Source organism: Aulonocara stuartgranti (genome assembly GCF_965226115.1).
Source record: "Aulonocara stuartgranti genome assembly, chromosome: 22".
Classification (NCBI taxonomy): domain Eukaryota; kingdom Metazoa; phylum Chordata; class Actinopteri; order Cichliformes; family Cichlidae; genus Aulonocara; species Aulonocara stuartgranti.
This window is the reverse complement of record NC_138957.1, coordinates 36,988,411-37,008,729: the sequence shown is the minus strand read 5'-3', so window position 1 is coordinate 37,008,729 and position 20,319 is coordinate 36,988,411. Positions and strand designations below refer to the sequence as shown.

At 44.6% G+C, this 20,319-nt stretch overlaps 1 protein-coding gene across 3 annotated transcripts in view; it reads left to right on the top strand.

The window, feature by feature from the left end:
* Positions 1-20,319, top strand: part of LOC309699501 (tenascin-like) — a 61,433-nt gene that overhangs the window by 28,476 nt on the left and 12,638 nt on the right. For 2 of the 3 annotated variants that reach the window (XM_082522541.1, XM_082522540.1), the window contains exons 7-10: positions 10,956-11,109; positions 11,879-12,148; positions 13,541-16,522; positions 18,331-18,453. In XM_082522541.1, coding sequence (XP_082378667.1) covers positions 10,956-11,109; positions 11,879-12,148; positions 13,541-16,522; positions 18,331-18,453 — 3,529 coding nt within the window. The remainder of the gene's footprint in view (positions 1-10,955; positions 11,110-11,878; positions 12,149-13,540; positions 16,523-18,330; positions 18,454-20,319) is intronic. The other variant, XM_082522542.1, reaches the window with a different exon arrangement.

Below are 20,319 nucleotides of genomic sequence, written 5' to 3'. Positions count from 1 at the left end.
GTAAAGTAACCACTAGTGATGGGATTTCTTTATAGAGAGCCGGTTCTTCAGGTTGTTTTGTTGCTTTAATTAATTTATTATTAACAATAATATAAAATTATGCACAAAAGGAATTACTAATGTAAAAAAAAAAAGTGGTTTTATTTATATATGTTTATATATAAATATATGCGGTGGCCCCTAGAGACAAAACACGTACAAACTCCAAGAAACATTTCTAGCGTTAACTGAACTTCCAAACAGAGCTACTAGATCACTTAAATTACACAATTGAAAGCATGTGTGTGTTGTTTGTGTATTTATACACAGGCACTCATATATATTCAAATAATTTTAAAAAAAGTTCATTTACCTGTTACTACCACACACCAAATCCAGTCGTTGGTACTTGCCGGCTTGTGTAGCCACGAGGTAACAAAAGCTCAACACTGCCCCCTAGCATCCTGGAGCACTTCTGTTGTGTTTTGTACGTGTTTTGAGTTATTATGTGTTTTGTCTGTAGCAGCCACCGTAAATATACTTTTATTTATTCACTCCACATAAAATGTAATAAATAAATCATATGATACAAAAACCAACTATTCACATTTCAACTTTTAACTATTTAAATTTTCAGCTTTTTCCTTTTAAACAAATTTAAAGAGAAACAACACAAAACACTGCAAACCACAACACAATTAAATATAAATTAAAATATGAAAACAAAAAGAAGATGCACATTCTCTGTCATATGGACCTGCATGAATAAACTTTCTGAATCCTTTATCATCTGCAACTCTCTCTCTCCCTCCCGCTCTGTTCCTGTGCTACTGAGTGTAACTACCGCCCCTCCCCCCTCTGCCTCTAAAGCACAAGGCGGGAAAAAGTGTGAGAGAGGCTGAGAGAAAGAAAAGAAAAAAAATACGGCTCGCGTCGCTCACGTCAAAGACCCGGCTCTAAGAGCCGTTTCGTTCGCGGCCGACACATCACCAGTAACCACTCACTGTCTTTAAACACCCAGCATCCACCTTCATGCATAAACTCATCAGCCTGCTCTACAACACGCTCTGTATTCAGTGTTATTAATACACGACACCATGAAGCAAATACTCAGTTTTGTGAAGTTTTATGATTTTAAAAAATCATTAGCAGTGTTGCTAAGCAACTAATTTTACATGTTTGAACTTCATAAGATGCTAATATTTCTCAGAGGTGCCTTTGAATGGCTTTAATAAAAACTGCCTGATCCTGGTTCTGTTGGAGTTCTTCCTCCCGCCGTCACCAAGTTCTTGCTCATAGGACTTTTGGAGGTTTTCTCTCTAAAACAGCAAAAATCAGTCGTGAATGCGTCAGACTGAGTGAGTCTGAGCCGGGACACGGCACAGAGATGTGTGTTTTCAGATCAAAGTAACAACACATCTGCCCTTTCTCTTTAAACCTCGGGCATTGCAGAGGTATGATGAGTCATCTAAAAATTAATTTGGTTTAAAAAATATCCTCATGGATCCTGATGGCTTTAATTATGACAGGACAGATTGACAGTAGAAAAGAAAGATGGAGGAGACGTAACAGAATCAAACCTGGACTCGCCCCAGAGTGGCTGCTCAGCCCACCACGACCCTCCAGGCAGGGCAGGGACTTTCACCAAGCTTCATTCTGTTGACAAAGAGTTTAAAAACCATTCACTAAATATAGAAACACCGAATCTGCCTCTCCTGTGAAAACGAATAATAGTAATTATGTATCAGTTAATGTCGGGCTGATGTTTGCAGCAGAGCAGCAGGAGGACGGCCGGCTGATGGATTTCCTTTTTCATTTCGTCTGCTTTCCCTCCGCTCATTTTGGCTTTTCGTTTAGAGCCAAACTCGTTCCATCGCAGCCGGATGCGCTTGGCAGTCGGAGCCCATGTGGAAGACACTAACACCTCATCTCCTGCTTTAATCATGTGCTGCATTTCCTGCTGATTCTCCTCAAACCACATATGAGCACTTTTATTTGCTTCCCTCACAGGAACCTTAAAGCGCTGGCAGTGAGTGTCGTTAGCGACAGTGTTAGCAACACAAACACAATCATATCATCGTGGACGAAAATAAACTGCAACATAGCAACAACGTCCTCGGTCCGCTCCTCTGATGTAACCGCCTGTAGGGGGCGCAGTAGCGTAGCTTTGTCTGATGAAGCTGTTCATCATTTGCTCGCTTGTAACAGCCGAGCGTGCAAGTTTGTGCAAATGAGTTCAAGGTGTTTCAGTTTGAAGCGTTAGACTGTTTAAAGTGATGTTTGCAGGACAGAGCAACAGCAGGACGTGCAAATATGTAAAAGTGAGCTGCAGTTTAGAGACTGTTTGACCATGAATGTGTATTTGCAGCCAGAAATAAGGATGTGATTGTTTCTGAGAGGACGTCATGCACAGAGACCTGCTGACCTGAAAAGCACCGAGTGGGTGTGGCTTATTTGGCAGCACAGCTTAGCTTTTCGTGATTGGATTAATGTCCTTTGGACAGACGAGACCAAAGTGGAGATGATGTCCACAATGCAGAGCAGCACCTCATACCAGTGCTCAGCACGGTGGAGGAAGGACAATCATTTGGGCCATTTGCCCGGACCTCTGTTCCCCAAAGTCGTCTGGAGTCAAACGTGAGCTAAAGCTCGGACAGGGTCATCAACAGGACAACGATCCAAGCACAGCAGCAGATCTCTGACAGAAGAGCTGAATCGAGCTGCTGTCAGAGTGCAGACGTCAACCTGACTGAGATGCTGTGCGTGAACGAGTGGAGTGGCCAAAGTTCCTCAGCGACGACGTCAGAGACCAAAGAAGTCACACAGGAAATCACCACTTCATTTCCTGCTGCTGACTGATGCAGTGTTGAGTTATGGTGCAGGTAGTTTTGCACAGGACTGCAGAGGATAATCATGTTTGTGAAAAACTAACTTCATTCAGCAGCCTTTTAGGCCATGTCCATGTTGGACATGTGGTCTTTCTTTAACGTGTTTATTTCTATGCAAATTTCCTGGAAACCTTTGACGACCTGAGTCAGGACTACAGCACGCTTCTGTCATGTGCTTTTAACTGAATTAATACCTGAAAATAACAGGTAACAATTCAGTCACATATGTCAAATATAGTGACTTATTGTGGCTCATACATGATTTCATTATCTAATAAGTGTAAACGTTTCTCTGTTTCCATTTCACCCATCTGGCACCAAACACTGAAACGGGAGAACATCATATAATTTTGATGAAATTACCAGTTTTTCTGGGATTATATGGAAACTGTTTGCAGGAAACCAGGAGTTCAAACTCCGTGTGCCAAACATGATAGAAAACAGCTTCCCTCCATCTATCTCAGTGTGTGGGTGGCGGGATGTCTGATGCCCTGCAGCCAGGCCTTCTACATATGGTCATTAGCTACGTGATGCATGATGGGGTCTGATCATTCTCCTGGTGTAAAAACACTAAATTGTCCTTTTAATCACAGAAGTATTGAGATGCTTCGTAACCTGGGCTTCACATGTTCATCAGTCTGTTCACAAACATGTGCGATCAATCGGCTGCAGAGGGCCTTACAGAAGGGAAAATTACTAATTGCGTTGGTATTTGTGAGTTTAGGAGCGGCAGGAGAGAGGGGGGGGCCTCGGCAAAACCAAAACACGTTTAAACTCGTTCTTTCTACATCACTTAAAATCAAAACTGTCACTGAGATGAAAGAAGTCGCTGCTTTACATTAAACACACACACACGTGCTGGCCTCCTCTCAGACATGTTTTCCCACACACACAGTTACAGTGATCGCCTCATACTGTAATTTTCTTCCCGCTCTGACATCATCGAGGGATTAAGACTTAGTAATGACTTTGTTTGGAACGACTAACAGCACCAGAGAGACAAAAGGAAGGATGGATGGATGGATGGAGGTTAATAGGCGGAGGAAATGATGGAGACTTGGCCGAAGAGGGAACAAAACTGGAGCTGAACTTCAGATCGACATGTGTTCGTCTTTACGAACCCACCGAGGGGAGACGTTATCCTGAAGCAGTCCAAACACAGACGGAAAACAAAGAGAGACAAGCAAAGGAAGAGAAAACAGGAGTGGAATAGAAGGACAGAGGATGAGAGATCGGTGCTGATATGTGCAGTTACATGTGCTGTTTCTGGCACATTTCACTCGTCGTGTCTCCAAAGTTTGCATCATTTTATGGTGTTGGTGAAATGTTGGGCTCAGAGTCAGAGCTGTCCTCAGTAAGACGGCACCAGGCAGCTTAAAGTTCTCTCTGCTTTTTTTTCTTGTGAAAAAATGTCAAATATTTACAGGAGGTTTCATTTATTCATCGTTCAGAAGAAATGAAACTGATTTAAAAAATGTCCAGAATCCTAAAAATCACCTGTTTTCAACCAGTAAATGAAGGATGCGGTGCTTCTTTGCCTGCTACGCTTCATTTGAGCTAATTCGAGTCACCGGACCTCCTAACTCTATCTGTCCTGTTAAAGAAGCATTTTAAAGAAGTCCCCTGAAAAATAATAGAGCTTACTGTGCGGCTCATGGTGCTAGCATAACGTTCATAAAGCCTGCTAGCTCCCTCTGTGCTGATGCAGCCTGCTAACAAGCTTGGTCATATTAGCACTTTGACTCAGTTTAAGGCTTTCTTCTGCTTCCTGAGTATGAAGAAATAAATGTTGTGCACAGCAGGAGAGTACCACTTTCACTAGTTTGATGGGGGGGTTAGGTTAATGTGCTTATGTGCTGCCTAACAGGGATCATCGAGCTAGCTAGCATTAGCTGCTAACTTAGCACTTCAGCCTCTCATCCAAACATAGCTCCAAAACAACAAAGACAGCAGCGAGGTGGTGGCTGATTTACGTTCCAGCTTTGAAAAACAGACTTCCATCTTTTATTTACAGTCTCTGTGACAAACATGTTCACCAACAAAGAAACCATCAAAGGGTCAGAGGTCAAGGTTAGCTGGTTTTCTTGATGTCAGGAGTCGTAGAGGGCTGTTTCCTGATGTCTGACTGCTTGAAAGCCACATGTAAACCTCCCAGTAATAATTACAAGAATCTTTTTTGTGACGGTCGGGCCCATTAAGTCATTTGCTGGTTTGGGAATCCGATCAGAAAATGATCAGATGTGTCATCTTTGGAAAGGCAAAGAAAAGGTTTGGATGGCTCGCTGCGGCAGTCGCACTGTGAGAATTTGGCTCCGGCTTTCCGACTCTGGAGGTTTCCTGTTCCTGTCACGGCCGTCAGCTTTGAAGCGTTAAAGTCAGAGAAGCAGCGAAAAGTAGACAACAAGCCGAGTGGGCAGAGTGGGCTGACAGAGGTGGATGAAGTGAACTCCTCAAGGTCCAGAGAAAAAGATGCAGATGTGGGATGCTTGTTGCCGAGGAAACACGTAAACACTGTCAAAAACATGGCAACTGCCAGAGAGATGACATCACCGTGGACCTACAGCTGTGACACAGAGAGCGAGGGAGATGGGAAGAGAGCGAGGACGGATAAACACGAGACGGATAAACACGAGATAAACGTCACACAAATAACGGCGTGTCACAACAAGCAGCAGCGAGAACATCAGGAAACAGAGATCAGTGTCAGTCTGACGGCTGCTGGTTTCATTATTGTTTCCAGTTAAACGCACAGAAACAGCAGCAGCGATGTGGACGTCTCAGCGCTGCTTTCTCTGGAACCGTTTCTGCAGTAGGAAGAAATGAAAACTGAAAGCACGCTGCTGAGTGGGAGGCTTTGATGATGCATGAAGTCTGGAGTGATGTTTGCAAGGAAGCGTGGTCCCAAAGCTCGTCTCTAAACAGAGAAGTGACTAAACGGTCATACGGGTGCAAGTGCAGGTCAAAGAGCGGAGCCAGGGCCCCTTGTTTGGGACAAACACCACGTCTGAATCCCGCCTCTCCGATCATTCAGAGTCACTGAATTTTACCAGATTTGAAAGTTTCGTTTGGGATCTGTTGTTTCAAAGAAAAAGCTGAGACAGTGAGAGTATGTGATCTCACCGCAGACTGCTCCGTGATGTTCAGGTGCCTCGGCCAACACGAGCTGACGTTTGGCGTGTCTGCACGAGCCAACCTTTGATCCTCGCTGAAGCAGAGCAGGTGGGCCGAAGGTTGGGGAAGGTTCTGGTCAGGGTTTGCTTCCTGTCCTCCGGGCTGAGCAGCTCACAGTCATTCATTCTGCATCATAACAGAGTAGCTGAGAATAATGTGAGTCCATCTGTGGGAAAGCTGATGTTCAGCTGGAAGACGAGCGCTCGAAAACAACAACACAAAATTCAGCTTTAATAAAAAAAAATCCTCCAAACTGGGAAATCAAAGGGAACAGACTGGTGTTAATGGATTCACCTGTGCATGAATGAAACTGTTAGGCTGAGTTATGAACTCACTGCTCGCTGTTTCCTCTGGACTCAGAGTCGAGCATCTTTCTCCGTTTGCACGTCAGCGAGCAGCGGCGTTAGCTTTCACTGATCTTTAGGTTGATGAAGACTGTTTCGTGACCGCAGGCGAGTCGGTCGCTGCGTGCCTGAGAATGAGGAAACGCTTCCTCTGCACACTGCGGGCGGCGGCTCCTTCCAAGAAAATGTGATGTTATTAAAGTTGTCAAAGTTCTCACGAAAACACGGCAGCTTAATCCAGATCCGTTCCGGATCCAAGGATTCTGCTTGCACGCCGTCAGGCGGTGTAGCCTCCACATTCAGGCTGAACCATCGTCTCTGACAGCATTTCCAGAGCGTCAGACAGACGTCACTCCTCAGTCTGGATTTTCTCCTTGCTTCATTTCTGACTTCATAAACTCATTTTCAGTCACTGATTTCCTCTGTGGCAGCAAAACAAATCTGAACAGCCTCGAGGAAAATCCTGCAGCTCGCACCGAGCTAACCAACCAGTGTTAGTGCTGAAGATGGACACGAATCCAGGCCGGGGTGCAAAGCTTCAAGTTCCCCCTTTAACTCGTCGCTCAACGTGTTTTTTACAGTTTCGATATGAGACATACTCAGTAAATAAAGCAAACTCATATTTACTGAATGTGGGCTTGAAGCTTTAACGGTGTCTTTTATGTTGTTTGTGCGGATAAAACAGTCTGTGAGTCCAAGACGACCAAGTGACCTCACGTCCAAGGGAAGTATGAGTCAGTCACCAGTACAACCAGCAGCGCTGCCCAGCTGGGATCTCTGACTGCTTATCTGCATGAAGTTCAACTAGAGCCAAAATGCAGCTTCTGGTGTTTTAGGTTTCTGTGGATGAATCATAGAAACTGAAACTGAATAAATCAGTTCAAGCAGGTCACTCAGTTTCACAGGAACTCCCCAGCCCACAGCTCCAGAGTGTGTGTGTGTGTGTGTGTGTGTGTGTGTGTGTGTGTGTCAGTGCAGACATGTGTGACTTCATGAGAGCAGTTTTACTTTATCAAACATGTTAGAAAAATAGAAACAAGGATTGTTTTTAGAGTAGAAAACATAAACACGCTGTTCACACTCAAATCAGCTGATCCACCAGGCTGAACTTCCTGCCTGGAAGAACGTTTTAATATATGAGGAAAATATTTCTGACGGTTACTTTAAAAAAGCCGCACAGGGTTTAACACGAGCTCGCTTGACCTGCTTATTCTGCTTCCTGACCGATGCTGAGGTTTTTCTTATTCTGGGACTTAAACGGGAACAAAGTCCAGGCTTCGTCGACACACCCAGGCGGAGAAGAGGACGGCGCAAAGATGTATTTTTATATCGGAGAAAACCATGAAATCGTAAAGAAGCAGAGTCGCTGTGCGGCTGGTTTAGTCACCGTGGCGACGCCACGCAGCCTCGGCCTGGTTTTAGGCGTACCGTGAACTTGTTGGAGCCTCCATGTTAATGATGTCGTGTTTGGATCGAGGACGCAGATCCAGAATGACCTCTGGAGCTCCGTCGCCAGGAAGTCACCATAGAGACCAGCATGGCAACCAGCTGTGGTCCATTTACTTTACAACACAGTATCCAGGCATTAAAAGTGCAGCAGCCTTTAATTGGAGGGCAGTTTGAGGCTCCGACACACAAAGAGACTCGATTCTCTCTTAAGAGCCTGAATTAGAAAAGATGAAAGACGGAAATTATGGGAATGACGTCTTAATTGGGGTATTTTCCCTCTGAGCTGTGGACTGATGCATTTCTTATCACTGCGCTGACGTCACCTAAAGGTTTTCAAAGGGTCGTCTGAAATCCTGCAGCCGCTGAGACTGAGGCGTCTTTGTTAGACGAGCTTCAGCCAAGAAGGTGAAGCAGAAGCAGGAACTTTATCTGCCCCCAGTTACAACTCGTATTTACGACAACATGGTGTTAATGTTATGATCTATGGTCTGACTTTCATGAATGAAGTCCAGGCCTCACGCTGACTCTGCAGGTTCATTCAGTCGCTGCCCAGCACAGGGCGAGAGGCGGGGCAGGTCTGTCACAGGGTTTATCAACAACATTCAGGACAGAGTTACAAACACATGAAAACAATACAAACAACAACAAACAACAACAAACCTGAAGAGAAGCAGCTCCTGTGCACTCGCACACATCAAAGCAGAGACGGTTGGATGAGAAACGACCCTCAGAGAGGAAATATTCATGAATCTCTTTGAATTCCTTCATTTCCTGTAACTCCAAATCATAAACCTCATTTTCCTACTATGATAAGGTTGCACACGAGTGGGAGGGGCAGATATGTCCCCAGGTGACGGACGCCGCTGATCAAAGCGATGTGTTTCCTTCTGTGTTTTTCGTACATCAGAGACTTTACGTTGTGTCCTCCCACTAGTTTAGGTTAGGGGTTAACCTCAGGGTTAGTTTCCCCTGAATGAGCCTGACATGCTGCACAAACCAGAAACAGCCGTTTCCAGACGTGCGGCGATGTCACTGATTTGCTTCCTGATTGTTTCTCATTTGCTTCAGTAAAGTTTGATTGTGGAAGCCCCACAGACAGAGTGGTGTTTCCACTCAGGCTCTCTCTCACCATCATCATCATCATCATCACTCCAATAGCTTAAGCCACGTTGGGTTCAGTTACAGCCAAATGTTACGTGGGCCAGATGCCGCACGGCGTCCACCTACAGCAATAACTGAAACACAGCATCGTGGTTCTTTTGTGCCTTTGTTGTCATGCTGACCTTGCTTCAGTCAGGCCACTATTTTCAAAAGAAGATTATTTCCACTTGCATTGTTTGGGTCTTTTCGGGTACCTCCCTGCCTTCCATGTGCAGCAGACCTCTGACGAGTGATACGACACTAACTTGATCAAATACAACAACGATTTCAAAGGCTGGAGATGCCCAGAATCCATCTTATGATGCAAAGCTTTGTGTCTGCAGGAAGACGGGGATGACAGATGAACACCTGAAGCATCTGACAGCGTGTCTGTGGAAGTTCTGACAGACAGTGTCACCACCCAGAAACGGATCACCATGTACCCCAACCAGAAGCCTTGGATGAACCGGGATGTTCGTCTCCTCCTGAAGGCCCGCAACACTGCCTTTAGGTCAGGAGATGCACACGCCTACAGTACAGCCAGGGCTAATCTAAAGAAGGGCATCAAAAAAGCCAAACACCATTACAAAAAGAAGGTAGAAGAACACTTCTCCAACTCCAACCCCCGACGCATGTGGCAAGGACTCCAGACCATCACAGACTACAGGACCACCAAACCCTCCCCCGCATCCTCTGATGTCTCCTTCCTCAACGAGCTCAACAACTTTTATGCTCGTTTTGAGCGAGGGAACCCCACAACCACAACCAAAGCAGACATGACGCCAGACCACCAACCTATGACGACCAAGGAGCTCATCGTGGACTACAGGAGGAATGCTGACCCACATCCACCCATCCACATTAAGGGGACGGCTGTGGAGCGTGTGAGCAGCTTCAAGTTCCTGGGAGTCCACATCTCCGAGGATCTCACCTGGACGACCAACTGCTCCAAGCTGGTCAAGAAGGCTCACCAGCGCCTCTTCTTCTTGAGGACTCTGAGGAAGAACCACCTGTCCTCAGACATCCTGGTGAACTTCTATCGCTGCACCATCGAGAGCATCCTGACCAACTGTATAACAGTCTGGTACGGGAACTGCTCTGCCTCGGACCGGAAGGCGTTGCAGAGGGTCGTGAAAACTGCCCAGCGCATCGCCGGAGCACCACTTCCTGCCATAAAAGACATCTACAGGAAGCGGTGTCTGAAAAGGGCTGGGAAAATCATCAAAGACCCCAGTCACCCATCACATGGACTCTTCACCCTCCTGCCCTCTGGGAGGCGCCACAGGAGCCTCCGGACTAAGACCACCAGGTACCAGAACAGCTTCTTCCCCACAGCTGTCAGACTCCTGAACTCTGCCTCCTGACATCTGACCCACGTTAACTCATGGACTGAACATACACACACCCACAATGGACAACTGTACCCTCAAACACACAATAATAACATGGACTGAACCACCACTCACAACCACTAGCACTTTATATAGCCTCTGTAGAAACTATCTGCACCCTCACTTATCTTAACTGCACTACTGTATAGCTCTGTGTAAATAATCATTCTGTACATTCGATAATCTTTAATCCTACAACTGTTTACAACTTGCATAGTTCCCATTTCTGTATAGCTGTATATCCCAGATTCTGTAAAGTTATTTATTTCATATTCTGTATAGTTTTTCATATTTATATCCTGTTCATAGCCTGTACATAGCTTGTACTCACTACAGCCTGTACATACTTATAGTTATAGAATATTCACAACATACTTCACACCGTGTACATTATAACATACCATAATAGACCCATTTCTGTAATATACTCACATATCTATATTATTGCTAATATATATTGTAATATATCTATATCACTAAAGCACTTCTGGATGGATGCAAACTGCATTTCGTTGCCCTGTACCTGTGCATGTGCAATGACAATAAAGTTGAATTCTATTCTATTCTATTCTCTGTCTGTCCTGACCCGACAGAAGGAGAGCGACCAGCAGATAACTGCGCAGGTGGAAGGCGGCCTGACCACCTACACCCAGACGGGCCTGGCGGCCGGTCAGGATTACAGAGTCGGCATCGTGGGAGAGATCGACGGCAGGAGAGGACGCGAGAGCACCGCTGAATTCATGACACGTGAGGTTTTGTTTCCTTCTTTGTCAGAAACTCCTCTGCTTTTCTCTTCTTACTAAATCGAAGCCACAATCGCTTCCACCCTCCGCAGATGGAAATGATTTTAACACTTAGATAACCATTAAAAATGAGGAAAGTCATACAGACTACACTGACTTTGAATAACTTGTGTACATCTTAGTCACTCTGCACTGAATTATCCTCCTTAATAGTGTTAGTTCTTTGGCTGGTTTACAGGAGTTATACCGTGATGGTGTTTAGGAGGTGTGATGGGTGTAGCTACGTTTTATCACGTCAAGTTTTGTGTTGTAACCATTCTGAGAACACCAAGTATTCCCCAAATACACACTGTGTGCAGATGTCCTGACAAAAGGCATGTTCTTCAACTCTGATACCTGAACCAGAAAGTAACTGTGCGCTGGTCCTGCTTTATGAAAGAGCCTGAAGTTAGAGAAAGGAGCCTCTGACTAGCATACTGGCACTTGAGAGCAGCTCAAATCACCAAACTGGCAGCGGGAGCTTAAACATTTCACTCTCGCTGCCCTTCCTGTGGGAGATGTAATCTGTGGCAGCTGCAGAGAAGCTGCCCGGTGGCTGGCGATGAAGAGGACGATTCAGTCTGCAGGAGTTTAGAAAAGGCAAAAACCGAGTGGAAGTGTATCGATCCAAGTCAGGGGGGTAAACAGGAACAGGTAGACGGCTTCATGTTACCTGGAAGAAAACATTCACCTGGCGTGTGCTGGACTTTCTTCTCTGTTTTCTTCACCTTCAGTTATTTCTGGTCCCACCAACCTCAGAGTTGTCAAGATGTCGTCCACGTCTGCGGTAGTCCAATGGGAGCCGACAGTGGGGGAGATTGACAGGTACCGTCTCACCGTAACGCCAAATGATGGAGCGGGGAGGAGTCAAGAAATGACCATCCCAGCTGACCAGAACTCCGCACAGATCCAGCGGCTGGAGGCCGGGCGTTTGTATGACATCCTGCTCGTGGCAGAGAAAGACACGAGCAGGAGCGCTCCAGAGACCACCCAGGTAGTCCCCGGTGAGTAGAGGCAATCACAGCTTGCTTCCACTCAGGTTAACGTCCTGGAAATCATTTTTCTTAGCTCACGCCATTGACTGTATGTAGATAATGGAGATAGCCTCAACTTTATATGTCAGAAGTGACCTCATTTAAATCATATTTAGCTAATGCTCACTAGCTTTGTTTGTAAGCTGCATCCATAAACTGCCAGATACTTGCTAATTAGTGCTAAGGAGCTAAAAAATAACGTAAAAGGAATTAAATTCTTGGCTGGTCGACTACTACATTTAATAGCAATTCCAGTGTTTAGTACAGTTTGACAGTAAGCCAAAGATATTTATCAGATAATTGCATTAAAAATGCTCCACGAGTCTCCAACAGCAGTCGAGAGGTCCAGTTCACATGGATGTTAGAGGAACTGAAGGTTACTGCTTGTTAAGCATTTTATATGAAATTTGTGGTCAACAATGTTAGTTAGAACTATGAAGTGTATATAACGTTTCTGGTCTGAACAGTAAATGCAGAGCTACCTCACAGCTTTCTAAAGGACAGACAGAGGATTCTCCTATAGTTTAAGAAAAATAAGTCCGGTTAAAGTCTCAGAAAATGATGCTTTGGCCTGATTGATTAATTTAATAAAGTGCAGTATGATGTTTGCAACTTTACAGTCAAAAAACAAGCTAAAGCAGAACATGCATGACCACGTATGACTCTGTGCATCCATACGAGTGTTCACCGTTTCTGTTGTGCTGTATGTTCACAAAAACCCAAGATAAAATCCTCACCTTGAGGCTTCACAGCAGGACTTCACTAACCTTTGTTACGTCTGGCTTTGATAAGAGCCTCTGGTTAGTTATCACCCCAAAGTTAGTCTGAAATGACTCACTGCTGAGTAAAAAGTTAGAAATTTGATAAGAGAGAGAAATAAAAGGAAGGAATCCAGGTCGTTGTTGTTCAAACATTTCTTTTCCAGGCTATGCTCGGGCCATAACAGCTTTTGTTCGGCTAAGTGAGCCTTTGTGTCCCGACACCTCATCATTCAATGAATTACGTCATATACAACACGTTAGTCGATGTCCTCCCCCGACCCTCAAGAAGAAAACGTACTTTTATCTGCCTCTAACCTCAGTCGTTATGTTTCTTTCTCAACAGTGATACGAACAGGTTTGTCCGAGGAAAACAATAATGACATTATGATATTCTCCTTGCAGGTTGAACATGGATGCTGCTGACCTGAGTTATGGTTTGCTCGGGCTGGCAAACTGTTGTAAATCAGGTTTCCTTAAAGGAACAATAATGATTAACAACCCTGCTTTTCTTTCTTTGTTAGGTGTGACTTCTTCAGTATTAAGGGCATATTATGATGATCTTAACACTTAATCCAAATACTCACTGCCTTTACATCCTTAGGAACGATATTACCAAGATTTCCCACGGCAGCTTCCCCTCCATATATTTCCAAAGAGTCCACTTTGACTACCCAGGCCTCCCTAGCGCCTAACCAAGATGTTAGCAGCATACACCAAGACTTGAACCCATCAGCCGAGGGACAAATATTTGACCAGCGTGAGAAGACAGAAGATGTGAGCAAGGACAAAGACTCCTCAACTCCTATAATAATTGCCAGAACTAAACCTCTGGTCAATAAAATGTTTTCAATAAATGGCACCAGCCCCAAACCCATCGGAAAGTCCATATTGCCAAGGAAGCAACCGCATTTCAATGCAACAAGAGTTGTGCCCAGAAGGAGACCTTTTAAAAAAGTCTTGGAGAGTAAAAACCTTAAACCAGGTGTCCCCATCATCAGACAGTCTGTGTCAGACCCAAGTATAGAGGCATCCAGCTCTGACAGAGTTGATAAAAATAAAGCTATGCTGCCTGGAACAGATTCAGAAACAAAGATCCAAAGTAGCTCAGAGGAATCAGCGGCTGCTGCTGACTTAAAAGGGCCACCGCATGTTGGCATTGCAGGCCATGGAAATGACACTGGTCTCGTTTCTCCAGAACCAAGTGGGACCGTTCAAAGCCAAGAGAAGAAATGTCTAAATAAAATCAAAGTGACACATTCGAGACTCCCCTTAAAAGATAGAGGCAATGGGTGTAGGGGGGCTGAGCATGCTGGCATGGTAGAGAAAAGTCCAGACCTGGGTTCACCGCCTTCTGCAGAGCCAGACCTTGATTATAAACCAGATCCTTTACATAAACTTTTGAAAGACACTTTTGATAGTATGAACATCTCAACATTTTCTGTTCACCTGTCAAAATCATCAAACCTCTCAGTCAATGCAGACATAATTGGGAAACAGATTTTGAGAGGACTGAAGCCACTGCCATCGCTCTCATCCTCTTCAACATCCTCAGAGTCACAATCATCATCGCATTCATCAGCCTCAAGGACATCACACTCTCCAGCTGCACCACCATCACCTTTATCCTCACCATCCCCACCTTCACCTGGTTCCGATGGATCAACGGCAGGTTCATCGTCCTCGCAAATGTCTTTAATTCCATCATCACCTTCATCTTTACTGTCACCACCTCCATCCACATCATTGTCCCTTCCAACAACATCATCATCCCCTTCCAGATCTGATAAATTTGATTCACATTCAAGCAATGAGCTAAGTGAAAGCAGCAGAAGTAGCTCTGCGCCTGCACCACCCACAGATAGAAAACCACCACCAGAAGGTGGGGTACCTCGAATGAACACTCCTAAATATGGAATCAGACGCCGTCCATACGCAAAGTTTGGACCTTTTCAGAACAAAACCCATATAAATTCTAGATTCCGTCTCCCCTCCCATCGTATGAACCTTAGTCCTGAAATGACAGCAGAGAACAAACATCGGCCGACGAGCGAACTGTTGTCTTTACCATCTATATCTGCTTCTGAGGAATCATCCTCTGTTAAGGCAAGTGTACCAGTGAAGGATACAACTGGGTTAAAAAATGGGACAGGTACACCTGACTTATCTGGAGTCGAGCAAAACCAAAAAAATGTGCAGATAGAAAGACAAAGGATAGCAAATCGCTGTCCTCCATTCAAGAATTGCCGTTTTCTAAAAGGCGGACCTTTTCAGAATCAAACTCGTCGTATTGGACCTTTGAACCGTGAAACAGAGCCACGCAAAGAGCAGGTGGTTTCCAATGAGTTAACAGCTACGTCAGCCCCTTCTCTTTCCAAAGGGCCTGTGAGAGATGCAGATGATGGTGGACTTGGGACAAGAATCTCCTCCACAAGTTCAGCCACTGAGTTTAATCGGACACTCAGAGGAAGAGGAATGTCTTCCTTCCATCGCCAAAATACCAAACTGGGCTATATCTCTCGCCAACTATATGAAAGACGTTTAAAAAACGGAACCCAAAGAATACCTCAACGTCCGTATAACTATTCTCCTCACAAGTATTTCCCAAACAAAGAGGTAAATGCAGGCAGCACTGGAAATCAAACTGGCCAACTGGGAAGCATATTAACTCGCCAGAATGTCCAACACCCTATGCATCAAATTCCAATTAGAGAAGGAGATCAAGATACTGCAGCTGACCAGATAGATGGTCAAACCAATGTCCGATCACAGACTGAGAATCTAGGAACTGGAGACAGAGCTGTGGGGAGAGAAGAAGATATTAGCAGTACTGATTCAAAGCTGCAAGAAATAAATGACAGCGGAAATCCTGGCAAAAGCAATGGGACTGGAATTCAAGGCAGACCAACAAAACAACATTTCCCAAATTCAAGACCCTCCAGCTCAGTCACATTTCCAATAAGACAACCAGCAGCAAAAACTGTTCCAGCACAGCATCCCACCCACATTAGACACTACACCGGGGGTAGCCAAAAGAGTGAGAACCCACAAACATTTGAAAGTAAAACTAAGCAGACAAATCCTACGTCAGATCTTTCTTCGTCTGGAGTCTTAAGGGAACCTTTGGACTTTGTGGAAGTCATAAACCAGACCACTGATGGAGTCACATTGATATGGGACTCACCTGAAGGCAAGTACAAAAACTTTGTTGTGACGAGAAAAGACGGAAAAGAGGAGGACACAGAGCCAAAAGAAAAAGAGCATGACTACCACGATTCTGGCAAAGAGGGAGGCAGGGAAGAAGAGAAGACGAATCACACGCCTAACAGGGACACCATTTCCCAAAATGTAGGTAGTGAAGATGAGAACAGAGTGCCTGGAAGCCTTGTAACTCATGCCCCAAAAATCCAAAGCAAAACAATAGTAAAACCAACAGAAAATGAAAAAACCTTCAAAAAAGTCCTTCCTGGTTCAGCTCGGTCCTTCCGGTTTGAGGATCTGCCCCCACAGCCCGAGTACACCTTGACCTTACTGGGAAAGGGCCCTGGCGTTCTGTCAAGACTGCACAAGCTTGTCATCAGTACAGGTACAAGCTATTGTAACAGTAGAAAAGATGAATTTCTACTGTGTAAAGCTTCAAAATTACTGTCAGTGTTGTCAAGTCTCGTTCAGACGGCTCGATTCTTTCTTTTTGATCTTGTACCCGCGTCAGTCTTGGATCATTCAGAAGACTGTTCATTCAAGTGCTAATAACTAATAATCACTCGTCTTAAATGTGACTAGAAATGTGTGCTTACCCACTAAATGCTTCCTCCATCGTGGTTTCAAGAGCTCGGATGCTGTGGCGCTCTTGAAGACTGTAAGCTTGTGATTTACAGTTCCACATTCATCACTTTGTGTTTGTCATTCAAACAGTGGTTCAGTATAACTCACTTTCTTATTAACACATACTGATTTTGAAAAAACTCTCATGAACTTGTGTTTTCTGTTCATATTATATTTGTGCAGTCATTCTTCAGCTCTCGTGAATATGACAAATACTCATATTCATGACATTATAAAGATCAACACCCTCTCCACCATAAAAGACACATCCAGTTATTTGATGTCAACCCTCAGATGTGGGTTTACAAAGCTGTTTGCCAGATAGTCTTCTTAGTTTGTACTGGCCTAACTTGGTTAACAAACAACCTGCAGAACTTACCAGACTGCCACATGCAGAAAATTTACCAATTCTTTACAAAAAACAAAAAAAGAGGGAGAATCTTTGTTTTTTTTCTCTTTGTACAAACATTAGGGAAGATTTTATGTACAAGAAACCAAACAGCATTCCAACTCTGTTGGGCATGATTAACAGAAGAGGACCCAGGATTGAGCCTAGGGGAACTCCACTCAGATGCACTGTTGATACAAACTAGTTGATCAACTAAGTTGACATCAAAGACATCAGTAACAACGTAACTCTCTTCATTCACTGCTACTCTGGTTTTTTCTCACTCAGGGTAAGCTAACAGCCATCTTCACTGACACCTCTTCACCTCTCTCCCAAACCAGGGTAAGACCACGGCTGGTCTCTCTACTTTCGGTCTGTTTTAACTTTTCGCATTTAAAAACGAAAAAGTAAATCAATTAGTAAATCTGTAAATGTGAACATTTTAAGGTAAATCAGCGCTGTACAGTACTGATGCGTACTATCAGTATTATACAGTACAGCATAGATTTTAATACAAAGAATAGTCTAATTCTCTTTTGTAATATACAGCTTAAGTCGTGCAAAAAATAAAAGAAATATCATTTATTGAGTGATACCGAGTCCTTCTGAGTTTTGGAAAATTATCTTAACTTCTCCCGATCGTTTCCTGGTTCTCACTTCCAGCTCTAAACAGTTAGATTAATATCTTAATGTGTTTGTGTTCATTCACTCTGAATAATCTTGTCAAGTGGTCTCTTTATCTTCCTTTGTTTTAACGTCCTTTATTCCTGCCATGCCTTTTATTTTCAGGTGAGACCGAGCAGCTAACTACTGTGTTAAAATGTCGTCACTCCCTCCTTTGCCCAGGAGCCATCTGCATTTAATTGTTACTTTATATGTCTGTATATGATTTGTATACTGTATATATGTTTGCATTGTACATATATACACAGAAACCCATTGAAGCACTAATAGCAAATGTGTGGATGAATAAATAATACTGTGCACACTGTTTTCACTCCTGACTCTTTTCACTCTACTTCAGTGTTTTTCACAAACCCAGTTATTATTTTTTCTTTCTCTTTGTGGAATTTTTGTATTTCTGCTGCTTGTTTTTGTCTTTTATTGATGTTTTTCCCTCCACTTCCCTTCCTGCCTTTCGTTTACCCCCCCTCTCTCGTTATATTCGATCTGCCCTCTAGGACCCGAGCCTCCCTCTAACATAGTCTTCAGTAAGGTGACGGAAAACTCTGTCACGGTGTCGTGGACCAAACCAAAGAGTCCCGTCAGCGGTTTCAAAGTCACATATACCCATGCAGAGGATGGTGAGAGCCTGGATTCCTATTGTGCTTCATTTCTTATTGGCTAGTGAATATTTACGTAAGCCAGGGGTGGGCAACTCCAGGCCTCGAGGGCCGGTGTCCCTGCAGGTTTTAGATGTGTCCCTGATCCATCACAGAATAGAATAGAATAGAATAGAATTCAACTTTATTGTCATTGCACATGCACAGGTACAGGGCAACGAAATGCAGTTTGCATCCATCCAGAAGTGCTTTAGTGATATAGATATATTACAATATATATTAGCAATAATATAGATATGTGAGTATATTACAGAAATGGGTCTATTATGGTATGTTATAATGTACACGGTATGAAGTATGTTGTGAATATTCTATAACTATAAGTATGTACAGGCTGTAGTGAGTACAAGCTATGTACAGGATATGAACAGGATATAAATATGAAAAACTATACAGAATATGAAATAAATAACTTTACAGAATCTGGGATATACAGCTATACAGAAATGGGAACTATGCAAGTTGTAAACAGTTGTAGGATTAAAGATTATCGAATGTACAGAATGATTATTTACACAGGGCTATACAGTAGTGCAGTTAAGATAAGTGAGGGTGTAGATAGTTTCTACAGAGGCTATATAAAGTGCTGGTGGTTGTGAGTGGTGGTTCAGTCCATGTTATTATTGTGTGTTTGAGGGTACGGTTGTCCATTGTGGGTGTGTGTATGTTCAGTCCATGTGTTAACGTGGGTCAGATGTCAGGAGGCAGAGTTCAGGAGTCTGACAGCTGTGGGGAAGAAGCTGTTCCGGTACCTGGTGGTCTTAGTCCGGAGGCTCCTGTGGCGCCTCCCAGAGGGCAGGAGGGTGAAGAGTCCATGTGATGGGTGACTGGGGTCTTTGATGATTTTCCCAGCCCTTTTCAGACACCGCTTCCTGTAGATGTCTTTTATGGCAGGAAGTGGTGCTCCGGCGATGCGCTGGGCAGTTTTCACGACCCTCTGCAACGCCTTCCGGTCCGAGGCAGAGCAGTTCCCGTACCAGACTGTTATACAGTTGGTCAGGATGCTCTCGATGGTGCAGCGATAGAAGTTCACCAGGATGTCTGAGGACAGGTGGTTCTTCCTCAGAGTCCTCAAGAAGAAGAGGCGCTGGTGAGCCTTCTTGACCAGCTTGGAGCAGTTGGTCGTCCAGGTGAGATCCTCGGAGATGTGGACTCCCAGGAACTTGAAGCTGCTCACACGCTCCACAGCCGTCCCCTTAATGTGGATGGGTGGGTGTGGGTCAGCATTCCTCCTGTAGTCCACGATGAGCTCCTTGGTCTTCTCGGTGTTAAGCAGCAGGTTGTTTGTGTCGCACCACTCAGCCAGACGATCCACCTCCTCCCTGTAGGCGGCCTCATCGTTGTCACTGATGAGGCCAATCACCGTGGTGTCATCTGCAAACTTAATGATGGTGTTGGAACCATCAGCAGGTCTGCAGTCGTGGGTGAAGAGGGAGTAGAGGAAAGGGCTCATCACACAGCCTTGTGGTACACCGGTGTTCATCGTGATTGTAGATGAGCAGCGGTTATCCAGCCGGACATGTTGGGGGCGGTTGGTCAGGAAGTCCAGTAACCATTTGCAGATGAGGGAACTGATGCCCAGGTCTGTCAGTTTCCTGATGAGTTGTGAGGGGTGGATTGTATTGAATGCTGAACTGAAGTCTATAAACAGCATTCTGGCGTAGGTGTTGTTGTTGTCCAGGTGTGAGAGGACAGAGTGCAGTGCGATGGAGACTGCATCCTCTGTGCTCCTGTTCTGGCGGTATGCGAATTGGTGGGGGTCCAGGGTGGGGGGGAGACAGGATTTGAAGTGTGCTAGGACCAGCTGCTCTAAGCACTTAGTGATGA